This window comes from Lithobates pipiens, unplaced genomic scaffold, assembly GCF_037356315.1.
Source record: "Lithobates pipiens isolate NorthernLeopardFrog02 unplaced genomic scaffold, aLitPip1_a1.2 Scaffold_4, whole genome shotgun sequence".
In the NCBI taxonomy this organism is placed as follows: Eukaryota; Metazoa; Chordata; class Amphibia; order Anura; family Ranidae; genus Lithobates; species Lithobates pipiens.
Window position 1 is genome coordinate 2595087 of NW_027507852.1, and position 14849 is coordinate 2609935.

Genomic DNA, 14849 nt, shown 5'->3' on the forward strand with positions numbered 1-14849 from the left:
CCTGTAGTCTTCTAGCCTATAGTGGGTGGAGTCTGCTGGGCCCCTCTCACAGTCTTTACAGGCTATGTACAGCACAGTGATGATGTTACTGCTAATTTTACAAGGTCTGGACATTTGGCGCATACAAAGTAAATGTATATCCTTTTGTGGTTATTTAATATTTTGAAATTAAAGTTTTTGCACTCACAGAGTTCAGCTTTAAACCCCATCCAAAGAACCACAGCCAAAACCTGTCCACATTCATATGGCCGATGTATTATAGTTTTTATTTGCTGTTTTTAGATTTTGTATTTTGCGGTGGGGTGAGTGGGGCGTGTACAATTCCTTGTACAGAGCACAGACTATAAATTGTTGGGCAGGCTGAAGAGTAAACATTGCAACTGTCACTGTCATCTGTACTCGTGAAATCACTCTTTTCTCTTGCAACAGAGGGTGGTTTTGCTTTCACGGCAGGAAATCTTTGTAATACTCCATGTAATATCCCACATAGCCGTTTAGCAACTAGTTCAGGTTATCAGTATAAACAAAAGAATTGAAGCTTTTCATTCTACTCAACTGAAGATTGACTGAAGCATTATGATCAACGTGGTAAGTAGCAGTGGCCACATTGATTGACTTTAGCATGATGACAATGATATTGTATAATATTGTATATAACATGCCACTTGTCAGAAGTATAATACAAGGTTTTTTTTAAATGTAATAATAAAAGTGAGTAATGGTAGATATTTGTTCATTAATTTTATTTTTTATTTTTAACATATTTCTGTAATACTGTTTTAAACCATTTCACTGCCATGGTTATGCTCATAAGGTCTAGCCTTGGTGTAAGTCGTTTTTTAAATTTTTCCAAAGTACTACTTAAGCCCACAGTAGAGGCTTAAAACCATATTAGACACTCCAAAAAATTTATATTGATCATACAGCATTAAAAGTTATGCATGGTTTTCAGTGTTACACAATATCCAGACAAATATATGTTTGTCAAATCCTGTTGTCAATTTTTTTTTTCAAAAATTTCCAACTGTAATTGTAATTATAAAATTGTTTGTAACACAGACAAATGCATAAAAAAAAAAAAATAATAATAATAATAATAATAATAATAAATATATATATATATATATATATATATATATATATATATATATATGCACACACACATACAGAGAGAGAGAAATACACACATACATATACATACATACAATTTATAGAAATATATATTTTATAGTTGTATTAGACAAAAAAATTTAATATACAGAAGCTTACCAATTATTAGGTTTGGTAGCTGCATCCATTTTCTTTTCTTAGGCTTATTTCCCCTTCTGTTTTCACCAGTAACATATCTCTTGCATTTGAGTACCCCTACTCTGGGGGCCTTTGGACAGCAGCATTGTCATTCTGGGAGGAGGGACACGTTAAATGGGCGGCACAGTGGTGTAGTGGTTAGCACTCTCATCTAGCAGTAAGAAGGGTTGCTGGTTCAAATCCCAACCACGACACTGGAGTTTGCATGTTCTCCCTGTGCCTGTGTGGGTTTCCTCCGGGTGCTCCGGTTTCCTCCCACAATCCAAAGACATGCAGGTAGGTTAATTGGCTTCTGTCCAAAATTGGCCCTAGTATATGAATTGGGACCTAGGATAGTGGGCTGCTTGAGGGTAGGAACTGATGTGAGTGTGCAATGTACAGAGATAGGGACAATTGTAGACACTCACTCAGGTTGAACTGGATGGACTGGTGTCTTTATTCAACCTTACTAACTATGAAATATACTAGCAGATTTAATCACACTAACAAATTGAAGCCAAACTCCAGCTAATACTTTAGAATCAGTGACAGCAAACCGTTTTTTCCTTTTGGGATAAAGGTTTTACAATAATAAATAAAAATTGATCATTGTAAGCACCCCTGCTAGTGTTAAATTGTTTGTCTCATCCCTGTAAACTGATACATCTGAAAGAGAGCGTGTTCTTTTGAAAACAATAGACTTATGCAGGTTATTCATTGGTCGAATTCCAAGAAAATTTTCCTTAAGAAGAAAATCTGAAAACTTGTGCATTTTGTGATCCGATGCCACCATTGATTTCAAAATTCGACCAACCAAACCTTAAATTTCACCTCATATTGCTACAGAAAAGAATTTTCGTGGCCAGTAATCTTTTTATCTTTCCAGGAGTTTCCTTTTTTTGTGCTCATGCACATTTGTTTTTTGATTATATTTCTTATACAATGATCCCATCATTGTTTATAAAAAATTTGTTAGTCCTTCAAACGATAAAAATTCCAACACGCCCAATCACTCAATTAGATGCTCCAGCCAAAAACAGTTGATAACATCGTATGTGTGCATGGACACATAGGATAACATGCTGGAGAGTTTATTGATGGTAGAAAGAAAGTCTGAATCCATAAACAGCAGCAGTAAAAATGTCCAGTGTGAGAGAGAGCGAGAGATTGATAGATCTAACCCGCCAGGAAGCCGTCACTGCACACCGCCAATCATAAGCAGTGAGGCATTTCCGAAATGGCAGTTGCACATACACACAATTGGCGGTGTGCAGTGCGGTTTGATTCAAACACACCCAAGCTCATTCTTATGCCATGTACACACGACGGGACTTTTTGAGGGACTAGGTCCCGCGGTCTTTCCGACTGAGATTTTGGCGGAGTTCCGATGGACTTTCCGAATGAACGGACTTGGCCACACACAATCACACCAAAGTCCGACGGATTCAAACGTGATGACGTACGACTGGACTAGAATAAGGAAGTTCATAGCCAGTAGCCAATAGCGTCCGTTTTTGTCTGTCGGACTAGCAGACACACGAACGGATTTCTCGGTCCGGCGGAGTTCCGGTGGAAAAATGTAAAACATGTTCTATTTCTAAAGTCCACCAGATTTTTGGCAAGCAAAGGTCCGATGGAGCCCACACAAGATCAAATTGTCCGACGGACTCGTTCCGTCAGACCTTTGCTGTCAGAAAGTCCGGTCCTGTGTACGCGGCATTACTCACTAAGTACTATGGGATTCGTTTTCTTTATTCAGCAAAAACAATGGTTGATCCTGCTGCTCTCTATCTCCAACTTATGTCCATGTCCCCAATTCAGCTAGAGGTTTTGCAGAGCAGTGTCGGTAGCGCTGCACATGCTCAGTTTTCAGCGAGTTTCTATGCTGAGCATTTCCTCCCTATCCCATCTGTGGGCGTATACACAGTAGTAAATGACAGTCCACTCCCTCCCTCCTCCTCCATGTCCACTAACCAGCCAAACACAATGAGAGTGTGATATCACATGTAGATTGATTGAGGTTTCACCTCCCTTATTCTAAGACACAGACCAGAGTGGCGTGACACAGCCTGTGACTAAAAGAAATCCATTCACACCATGTTATTGCTAAAAAAACAATAAAGATTTGATTTCAAAATATATTTTTTATGACAACTTAAAACTGTTTATTGATAATAATTATTTATTTTTACTATAATTCCAAAGGCTGTTTTTTTTTGTTTGTTTTTTTAACATGTGCCCAGCAGCAGAGCACTAGAAGCTCCTCCTGCATATGTTTCCCTGCAGACAGGCTGGGAAAGAGCTGGGTCATTTGAAAGTGGTATATCGATTAAGAAAAAAGCTACTTATGTTTTTTTATTTTTTTAATAAAAATAATTACAGCGTCATCATCCATATATAGAAATAGAAGAGATAATGTAAATTATACAGTGTGTGTTTAGTATTTCTTTAAGACAATATTGAAGATTGATTGCAGAATATTTTCCAGTATTGCTGTGTATGACTTTTCTAGGGGGCGACTCACAGATGTGATACAGTATACATATTTCCTCTTTATAAACATGTAGGCAGCTTCCCGAATTCACAGTTCCTACTTCTGGATACACATCAGCACTACAATTTTAACCCACACTTCAGTGACTCAGTAACTTGGATTTTTTTGTTTCACTCATAGAGAACAAATAAGCAACTACATTGCGTGCCCTCTACTGATCACTGATTAAAACTGCCCATCATTATACAATGTTCTTATTCTATTTTCTTTAGATTTACCTTCAACTATGTAGTGGAAGGGCCTGCCTGACTGCATTCATACTAAAAGTGTTTAGGTTTGACCTCATATTATATGGCTTTGGTAATCTAAAGGAAAATCTTACAATAAAATTGTATAGTGTATGGCCATCCTAAGACTAGTTTAATAAATTAAAAACAGAAAAATACTCCCACTCGACCCATATATAGCTTTATCTTAGGGTGGAGTCACTATAGTTTGGTGGGTATTATGAACAGTGCAACACTAAGGCCTCATGCACACGAGACACTTTTAAACGCGTGTTCAGATGCAGTTGGACACTTTTTTCAACTGCCCCTGAACTCATTCAATATTATCCTATGTGTCCATGCACACAGTCTCGTTTTTTGCCGTTTTTATGCAGTTGCGTTTAACCTCGTTTTTCCAGAAGCAAAAAAATGGGTTCAGACGCAAAAATTTCCACGTTTCAGATGCAAAACGCGGCTAAACGCGGCACCCGCGTTTAGCCGCATTTGCGTTTATAAGCGTTTTTAAAGGAACCCAATTTTTTGGACCTGAAAACTCAGAAATATGATCTGAGAATGACATTTTGTGACCCGACTTTGGGGGCCCATATCTTGGGGCCACTTATTGCCAAGAACCCCAAATTCGGTATGCAGACACTGTGGAACTAGCACTACAACATATCCAAATTCCTATTCCAAGTGACCCCGAGATAGGGGGCCCCAAAATCGGGTCGCAAAATGTCATGCACTTTTCTGCATCAGAGAATTACATTTTGTAACCTGACTTGTCGGAGTAGGTACGCAGCTGCACATACTGTACATGTTTGTGAAATATCCAACAGACATTCGCTGTCCCATCAACGGATGGGTCCAATATCGAGGAGCTCTGACTCTGGACCTCTCACGAAATTTGCGACGTTGCTGTCTCATCAAGAGCAACATCAGAAGCATTTCCTGACATATATTCAATATGGGATCCATTTCAAAATATATACAGCAGAAAGAGAGGCAAATGCAAGTGTACAACTGCTCTCTATGCTGCTGCTGCTCACTCTGGTCAAAATAGCAGAAATAGTTAAAAAAAACATGCTTTGAGAGCTTGGGGAGGGTCTACATGATGTTATCTTTATAAACGCTTATAAACGCAAACGCGGCTAAACACAGCTAAACGCGGCATGCAAACGCGGCAAAACGCGCGTTTCTGATTTTTTTGATCAGAGTTTTCACCCTGCGTCTCGTGTGCATGAGGCCTAACATTTATAACACGTTTTAATACATTAATAAAACATTCACATACATACGTTAATGCGAATTGCAACGCAACATAGTTGCAACGCAACATTGCATTCATTTTCATTTGGAACAGGTTGCCAAGACAGCTCAGTGCACCTAACCCTCTTTTCAATGCAGCACACCACACTGGGTGTGCATATTGTTCCATTCATAGTTGATTGGTACTGCAATGCACAGCACTTAGAGGCACCTTGACATGAATTGCTACAACCCATTGGGGGAGAGTTACTAAAACCGGTGCACTCAGAATTGTTTATTATTATACACGATTTATATAGCACCAACAGTTTGCGCAGCGCTTTACAATGTATAGGGGGGGCAACACAATTACAGTACAGTTCAATACAAAAGGTACAGGAGGGCCCTGCTCATAGAGCTTACATTCTAAAGGGAGGGGGTGGTGGTACAAAAGGTAATAGCTGCAGAGAATGATTTGATGGGGGTGCAGAATCTGGTGCAGCTTTGCATGGTAGCCAATCAGCTTGTTCAATCAAGCTTTCGCAATAAAACCTGGAAGCTGATTGGTTTCCATGCAGAGCTGCACCAGATTTTGCACTTTCCAGTATTAGTAAATAACCCCCATTGGACTAAATGTGTCTTATTCGTTTTTTGTGAGTAGTGCAACCCTGGTTGTTGGCTTTAATAAGTTATGTGGGTACAGCTCCTACCTGAATCTGGTGACACACTTGAAATCCCATGACACATTGGGGTTGATTTACTAAAACTGGTGGAGAGTGAAAAATGTGGTGCAGCTGTGCATGGTAGCCAATCAGCTTCTAAATTCAGCTTGTTTAATTAAGCTTTGACAATAAGCCCTCTTTCACACTGAGCACAGCTTTGAAATTGTGCGGGTTCATCTGAACTCACACGATTTCAAAGCTGCATTTCAGTCCAACTTCGGGGGGTGACTTGAAAGACATCTGTGTGGGTTCATGCACAGATGTCTATTGAAATCACCCCAAAGGCGCCAAAAGTAGTGCCGGAACTACTTGGACTACTTGGAAATCGGTGCAATGCCACAAAGTTGGCATCACACCGATTGGGACGCTCCTATTGCTGGCAATAGGCTCTGATTTGATCTGTTAATCGCATGTCAAATTGCACTGAAGTGAAGAGGGGCTCAAGTTCAATGATCAATTGTGAAAAGATAACATTGACATTTGAACCTCAACAAAAAGTGATATTGCTGTTCATTTTTCCTTGAATAATCAAGCAAACTAAAAAATAAATGTCAAGCTTGTTCATTTGTGAGCTCTCGGGTCTGCACTTGGGTTCTGAACAACTGTGCAGTAAAAGATCCTATCCAATTGAAGTACTGTCCCCTTAAGATGAATAATTCTAAAGAAAGTCTCTTCTCAGTCAGCTTACTTTATCCAGCAGACATAATTGTCTGCATTTAAGGCCCCTACAAACGATACCAAAATCGGATGGAAAAATGTGTACGACGTGCTGTCTGCTGATTTTCTGATCATTAGTATGGTGCTTTTGACAGCCGATTTTGCTTTTTCGTCAGACAAAAGCTGGATGTGCAGACTGTAAAATTTTTGTCGGATGTGATCTCAACGTCTGATTTTCATCGCATTGGTTTTCGTACCAAAAAAAAAATCATAAGAGCAAGATTACGCATGCTCAGATACGAAAGAATACATACAAAACTATTCAACACATTACGTCAATTCTGACGTTGTATTCTGTCGTACGAAAATTTTCGTATTGTGAGTAACCTCTTTACTTTCAACATGAGACTAGTGTGCCACAAAAAAACGGACGTTTGGTTATCTGAAAGTCTGATCGTGTGTACAAGGCTTTATTCTCTGCATCGTGCTGGCAGTTTCTGCTTGGATCTGCAGTAAAATTTCTCACATTAACTCCTGATGAGGTCAACAGGTAAATAAGGATATGGCGGTACTTTGTTGTAGCAGCTTCAGAAATCTGAGAAGCAGTCAGTGTAGTACAATTGTTCTCTTTATGGAACTTGTGTGGCCCTTACAATGCTGTAGTGAGCTCTCCTCAGTCCTCTTAGGCAGATAGAAGTCTTAGCCCTTGTACACACGGTCGGATATTCCGATGGACAATGTCCGATAGGACCGTGTTGTCGGATAATCCGACCGTGTGTGGGCTCCATCAGACTGTTTCCGTCTGAGTATCCAACGGACCAAGTTTTCCAGCTGGGCTATAAATTTTTCCGACAACATGATCCGATCGGACTTTGTCCGATTGTGTGTAGAGAATTCCGATCGGACAAAGTGCCACGCATGCTCAGATCAAATTCCTAGACCAAAGCTATTGGCTACTAGCCTGAACGTAGTCCCATCATAATGAAAACTTTGATCCACCGTGTGTATGCAACAGTTTCGGACAAAATCCGTCTGACAAAATCCAACGGATTTGGTTGTCAGAATGTCTGACCGTGTGTACAAGGGCTTAAGCCTCGTACACACGCTTACATTTTCGGAGGACCAAACAACCGTTTTTTGTGGCATAGCCTCATGTCGAAAGTGAGGAGGTTACTCACAATACAAAAAGATTACGTCAGAAGTGGCATAATGTGTTGAGTATGAATGTTTTAGTTTCTGAGCATGCATAGTCTTGCTCTTACGATTCTTTTTGTATGAAAACCTTATTAATGTAATGAAAATCGGATGTTGAATTCACATCCAAAAGGAGTCCTGTGCATCTTCTGGTCCATTTTCGGTCCGAATTCATCCAAAAATCGGACATGAAACGGTGAACAGAGATGCACCTGACCCAATCCAGCCTTAGGTGAAAACAGTTCCAGCATCTGCACTATTATATAGGCATGATGCAAGCAGGACAAGAAGACAAGAAATACAGCAGGCTATTTTGTTTATCCCTGTTTGCTGCACTTAATAAAGATGTCCTTTTCCCAGACCATCGTCTTCCTGAACTGCCTTGCAGAACATCCCATTCTCTACTAAAGTGGTATTAAACCCAAAAACAGACATTTCCAAAATTGCAGTTTACCAATTCTTATGCCACGTACACACGACAGGACTTAAGTCCGGCAGACTTTCGACGGAGTTCTGACGAAGTTCTGACAGAGTTCTGACGGACTTTCCGAATGAACGGACTTGGCCACACACAATCACACCAAAGTCCGACGGATTCGAACGTGATGACGTATGACTGGACTAGAATAAGGAAGTTCATAGCCAGTAGCCAATAGCTGCCCTAGCGTCGGTTTTAGTCCGTCAGACTAGCACACACACGAGCGGATTTCTGGGTCCGGCAGAGTTCTGTCGGAAAAATTTGAAACATGTTCCATTTCTAAAGTCTGTCAGACTTTTGCAAATCAAAAGTCCGCTGCAGCCCACACACGTTCGAATAGTCTGCCGGAATCATTCCGTCCGACTTTTGATGTTGAAAAGTCTGGTCGTGTGTACGGGGCATTAGATGCAGTGGACTTTTTTATTTTCGCAATTTTGGGATAGTCTGAAGTCAGTTGAACTTCATTGCTGGAGACTTCTAATGGCAGAGAGACAATCTGTATGAAATGATTAACTGCTCTGCCACGCAACAGGTGAAGTTTTCAGCTTTGTAAAGTAAAACAGTTCTGCTGTACATCAACAGAGCAGGTAGCACAACAAAGGTCTTTGAGGTGGCTACAACTAAAATGAGAGCAATACAAATTTTAGTACAAGTCTATAGCTGGATTCTTTAAATAGATGTTATCAGTAGGAATGGTTAGGTTGAAAGGGTACATGTGGCAAAGGTTGAGCATTTTGCTACATTTTACGCAGACATAATATCAACCTGACCTGGCTTCACAGTACTTGAAATGGGTGACAATCATTTGGAAGAAAACAGTAAATGAGCAGAAAGGCCGAGACACTAGGAAGAAGTACTTAGCAGTGTCATAGGTGGCCTAGCTCACTTGTACAGTACCACGGACTCTTGTTTAAAGTTCAGTCTTAGGCTGGATTCACACCTATGCTTTTTAGTGCTTTTTGCATTTTGCAGATTTGTACTACAGTCCATTTATAATGGTTTCCTATGGGACACGTTCTGTAGTGCAAATCTGCAAAATGCAAAAAGCACTAAAAATGCATAGGTGTGAATCCAACCTTAGTTTTATTAATACTTTGTTAAAATAGGACCTGCAGCAGCAATCACACTTAAATGAGAAGTATGCCCAAAGCTTTTTTGGCCATACTTCTCCTATGGATCGCAGAAGCGCAGTTCATTCTGCACCCCCGTGATCCATTTTCAGCTGATATTTTCAGCTGATGTCACAGAGCCAATCCAGGCTCTGAAAAGATGGTTGGGATCTGCCCAGAAGCCTGGACCGGCAGCTAGCTTGGCCTCTCAGTGATCCCCTGAGAACTTGAGCAGAAAGTAAGAGCGTACCCCCCAGAATTGTGTATCCCAACCCCCTCCAAACCATACCAGGTCATATGCCCTCATAGGGAGGGTACATTGTCTGGCAAAGTACCTTGTCCCAGTGTTAATGCCCCAAGATACTACCTCTCCATGTGAACAAGTAAGGCTTACTCATTTAATAAAAAGAAAAGTAAAACATATAAACACACTCACAATGAGTTTTTCGACAAATGTTTTTTTTTAATATATAAAAAAAAGTCCCACAATGTAAATCCATCATCAATCATGTTATTCGGTGATTCAGTGCCACATCAATCATGATGGATGATGCCCGCCAACTCGATATGACCATATTTGGTCAGTGGTGTCACAGGAATGCCCTGCTCATGGTCTGTTGTGGATTTTTTTGGTGATTTATTTCCCTTTAAAATCAACATCAGAACTTACTTATGCAGATCCTCGTTGCTCTGTGCCTGTCCGACAAATTGCAACACACCCCTATGTAGATGCATCTTGTAATCCTGCTATGAGATCACAAGTCATGTACAGCACTGGCTGTCTGAGGAAATGCTGTGTGATGACCCACACACAAGCACAAGCAGAAGAGAGAAAGAGTACCACCTTTAGACCGGAGACAAGCATTACATTTCGGAGAGAAAATGAAAACATATATGTACGTTTGAGCTAACTTTGTTCCTTTTCTGTTGGCAGAGTACAACCCTTGCCCAGATGGCCACTGTGAACTCTTCCATGTCAAATCCCACTACAAGTTCTATGGTTTCTGGATCCTCTGCTAGCCTTGGTATTGCCATTCTTTCATTGGCTCTTGTCCTCGGTTTCCCTGGCAATGCATTTGTCATCTGGACTGTATTGACTCAAGTGAAGAAACGCACTGTAACCTGTATCCTCATATTACATTTGGCTATTGCAGACCTGGTAGTAATCCTTACAGCACCTATATTCATCCATTTTCTGTCCACAGGCAGCTGGGCATTTGGGAATGTAATTTGTAAGCTATGTCATTATGTTGGCAATCTGAGCATGTACGCCAGCATCTTTTTAATCACGTTCATGAGTTTAGACCGTTTTTTTGCTGTGGCCAAACCGTTTACTTCTCAAAAGGTCAGAACAAAGCCAATTGTTCGGAGCATAGTATTCTCTATATGGATATTAGCAACACTGTTTGCCATTCCAATGCCAATATACCGCTCAGTAGAAACCCTAAACAACCGTGAATTTTGTGTCACTGTCCGAGGTGAGGGAAATAAGGTAAACCACCATATGGTCTTTCAGTTTACATTTGAGACGCTGATAGGGTTTATTATCCCTTTCGCAATCATACTTTCATGCTATATATACATTGGAATAAGGTTACAAAATGCTAGATTTCAAACGAAGCATAAGACAAGCCGGCTGGTCATCATGATCATATTAACATTTGCCCTTTTTTGGCTTCCATACCATGTGGTGAATATGTTGCAAGTGTCAGGAGAATTGTCTTTATCGGAAAGCCTAAGAAAAGCATCTCTATTTGCTCGTCCGAATGCCACAGCCCTTGCATTTCTCAGTAGCAGCATTAACCCCATTTTGTATGTATTTGCTGGTGGAAACTTCATTAGGACAGCTGGATTTGGATTCATGGCAAGGCTCTTTGAAGCATCTGGCTCAGAGGCTAACAGTATACGGAAAGTTTCTCAAGTCTTTCAACAAAGAAGTAGAAAGCAATCTACAGAACAAGGCAAACTAAAGGAAACTGTAGAGGATTAAGCATGGCTAACTGGCCACAAATGGGACATTTTTTAATAATTATGCTTTGATGTACAGATCTTACTATATTACCAGAGGTCCATCGTATCTTATTGGAGGCATAAAGTATAGCAAACTTGGAGAACGGATGTGAACATTTCATATGACCTCATGAATTTCATCACTAGAGGCGAAGACAACATCCCCTGCTAGGAGCACCTCTTTTGCGGAGATAATTTTGATATTTCACTCGTCCTATTGGCAAAAATATTTTGCTAATGTGTAACTATTGGTAAATCTGGTCCTACAAGCTTCAGACAGACACAACTAAGCAGCTACGATTGGATCAATTACTCTAGTCCAGGGGTAGACAATATTAGAGAGGTAGTGATCTATCTGAACAAAATGGAAGAAGTAAAAAAAAATCACTGCACTCCTGCATACCGAATGCGACTCATTCAAGTGAGATGCAACATGTAGATGCAAAGTGCTAGTGCAGGGTCCAAGGAATTAAAGCAGGTGGTGGAAAGGTAATAAAATGCTTTCTTACCACCTGCATTAACCCCTTAGTTGCTGTACTGCACAAGGTTGCAGGACACTTGTAGAGAGGCCCCATTAACTTGAATGGGTCATGCATGGCGGGTGCTACACCTGGCCATCACAGCTAAAGGGGGCCGGATGGGTGGCAATAAAAACATGGTTCAACTGTGGGGCTTTACTGACCCCCCACAAGTGTAAACAAGCCCTTACTGTCCTGAGCCCCTATAATAGTTCATGCTTTGTTATAGATGGTGTTATGGCCCTTGATAACACCAATGCACTTTAGTTTAGTATTGTGTCAATATACCACAGCAAACCTGGGATCTTCTGCTTTGTCGCTGTCACTTGCAGCTGCTGGTCCTATTAAAGCAGGGATACAGAAGGCAGAGTGATATCACTCCAACAGGGTCTGCAGCCAGAAATAGAGAAGTAGTGTCAGAAAATGCTTGCTCACTCTGCGGCCGGTGTTGGTGGGTTGGCAAACTGAGGATGCTATCAACCCATCACCTGGCCACGATCCACTGGTAAATCACGATCTGCGAGTTGCAGACCCCCCCCCGCTCTAGTCCAACTGCTTAGAACGTAAACAGGTATCTCTCTTTTACACTCTGGACTTAAAGCATCAAATCATCTAAATGTTACTACCTCTGTAATTATGAATCAGCACTGCATGTTAATTAATCTTCGATTTATTAAAATGTAAGGAAAATTGTCATGCAATGCCAAATGATAATTTCACGCGTCACCTATTTTGTGTCTGAGTTTATCATTCATTTTCAAGTTTCTCAAAATCCTAACAGGGAACTTCTTCTTTTTTGCCTCTTCTGTGTCTGGTAAATATACCAATAAAAGCATTTGTGTATATCTTTTTGATAAGTGCAAAATAATATATGATTATCCTATCAGAAATTCAGAGCTGTCTGTGCACTTTGTAATATCTCCAGAAGGTAAACAGCCCTACTAGTTCCTCCTTTGAATTAAAAAACGCATCACCCCTATCTTGTGAAAATTAGGAGGGGTGGTTGTGCTTTGTAGCTCATAAAAAGACAACTGGGCAGGGCTGACACCACTCCTTGTAATTTTAGTCACAACAGGAAATGAGCTGCTGAGTGCCTTTTTTTGTCATGATTAACAGGTATTCACAGAGGAACTTCACCCTAAAAGTGAAATTCCTCTTTATGCCCTCTCCCATATATATATGAAAGAAAGGTAAACAAAATAAGTAATGAGTACATGGGGTTGTTTATATTCGTAAAGCAAAAGCATTATGAAATATGTGGAAAGTGAATTTCTAATCCCTTCCCTCAATACAGTGTCATTTTTTTCCCCTTATTTTATATAGAAATGAGGAAAGGTAATGGAAAACTGTCTTTACAGAATCATAGTGACTGCCATCTCTTCTCCTTTTGAAAACAGTGGTTACTATTTTTTTTTACTTTACTTTACTTAATTTTAAATTAAAAAAAAGAGGTGATTATTCCTCATTGTAATGCTTGCAAGGGGAACTGGTTAGTTGATTAAGCTTGACTTTTAAAAGAAAAATAAAACTGTAATTTATGCCTAATTCTTGAATCCAGGTAAACATAATAACTTATAAGATGAACAATGTAATGTTTAAATAATTTACAGCAATGTCATAATAATAATAATCATACTGTCATATTTGTATTCCTCATATGTATATCCTGTTCTGTGAGGTGTGCTGAGATCCAAGCCATTCACTTCCCAGAGTTAATGGTTCAGGAAAGGTTGACCGCAATCCCAGGTAGCAGTGATGATTACTTTATTGAAGATAAAAATCCATCAAGATACATCATAAGACATCATGAGACCTCTATGCAGGCATGGCAAGATTAATGCGTTTCATGAATCAAGGTTTGCTTAGTCATAATCTAACAAACACCAGTAAGTGCAACTATAAGATATCATGTCCACAGATGAAAAATAAATGGTGCTTGATTATGCCAATTAACCCTTGGTTTGGAGTATCTGAGTCCAGATTGTTACACCAAAATACAAAAAATTTACAAACAGAAACTTTTAAACATAATAATATATTAAAATCCAGAGTTTTACAGCTGAACAGCAGGAAATCAAACACTTTGTAACATGTGGTGGCTTACTATAATTTACGTTCAACAAGGTACATGCAAACTGGTGTACTTATCTGTTATTTACATCTGAAATTTTTATGGAGCTTTGAGAGTACAGCTATCGCTACACTCCTGGAGCTCTGACAGGAGAGAAGCTGTCTTTGTTGTCACACAGGATCTCTGCCTGCCCCTTCCCTCTGCTGTTCATTCACAGAAGGCTTTGCATTATGTGAATGGGTTCACACAATACACAGCACTCTGAGCAGGAGGAGGGGCAGGAACACTGGCAGTAAATTGGTTTATAAAGTGTAGCGCTAAATATGATAGTCTGGCTGGAAAGTGCCAAGACCACCTAACTTGCAAAAATGCAAAGAAATATTTATATAATAAAACTAGTGACCTATACTAGAGTGGTATCAAATATAAAAGATACAAAAAATAATGTAATATCAAATTCAAAGATACAAAAAAATGTGGCCAGTGCCAGAGAAATTTGTATCAAATTAAAAGATACAAAGAATGTAACCAGTGCAGACATTAACATCTCACATATATAAACCTAGAATAGGCTAATAGTGAACTTGCACAAAAAAACTAATTATTACAACATAAATAAATATAAAGCGTGCGAAAAAGTCTTTAAGTGAAAAGTCCAACATGCAAAAAATCCCATGTGGTTTGATTTTGGCATTCCTCGGGACACCAAGCAATATATGTTGACACACAATCACTAATGTGACAGTACCACCACCTATAAAGATGTGAGCTTACCAGATAGCTCAGACCCCAAAG

At 39.8% G+C, this 14849-nt stretch overlaps 1 protein-coding gene across 1 annotated transcript; it reads left to right on the top strand.

Moving 5' to 3' along the window:
- Window positions 1–367: 367 nt before the first annotated feature.
- On the top strand, window positions 368–13936 carry LOC143956695 (leukotriene B4 receptor 1-like). Its single transcript, XM_077466893.1, has 2 exons — window positions 368–588; window positions 10390–13936. The coding sequence occupies exons 1-2, from the start codon at window positions 577–579 to the stop codon at window positions 11443–11445; spliced, it is 1068 nt and encodes a 355-aa protein (XP_077323019.1). The 5' UTR covers window positions 368–576; the 3' UTR covers window positions 11446–13936.
- The last annotated feature ends 913 nt before the right edge of the window (window positions 13937–14849 follow it).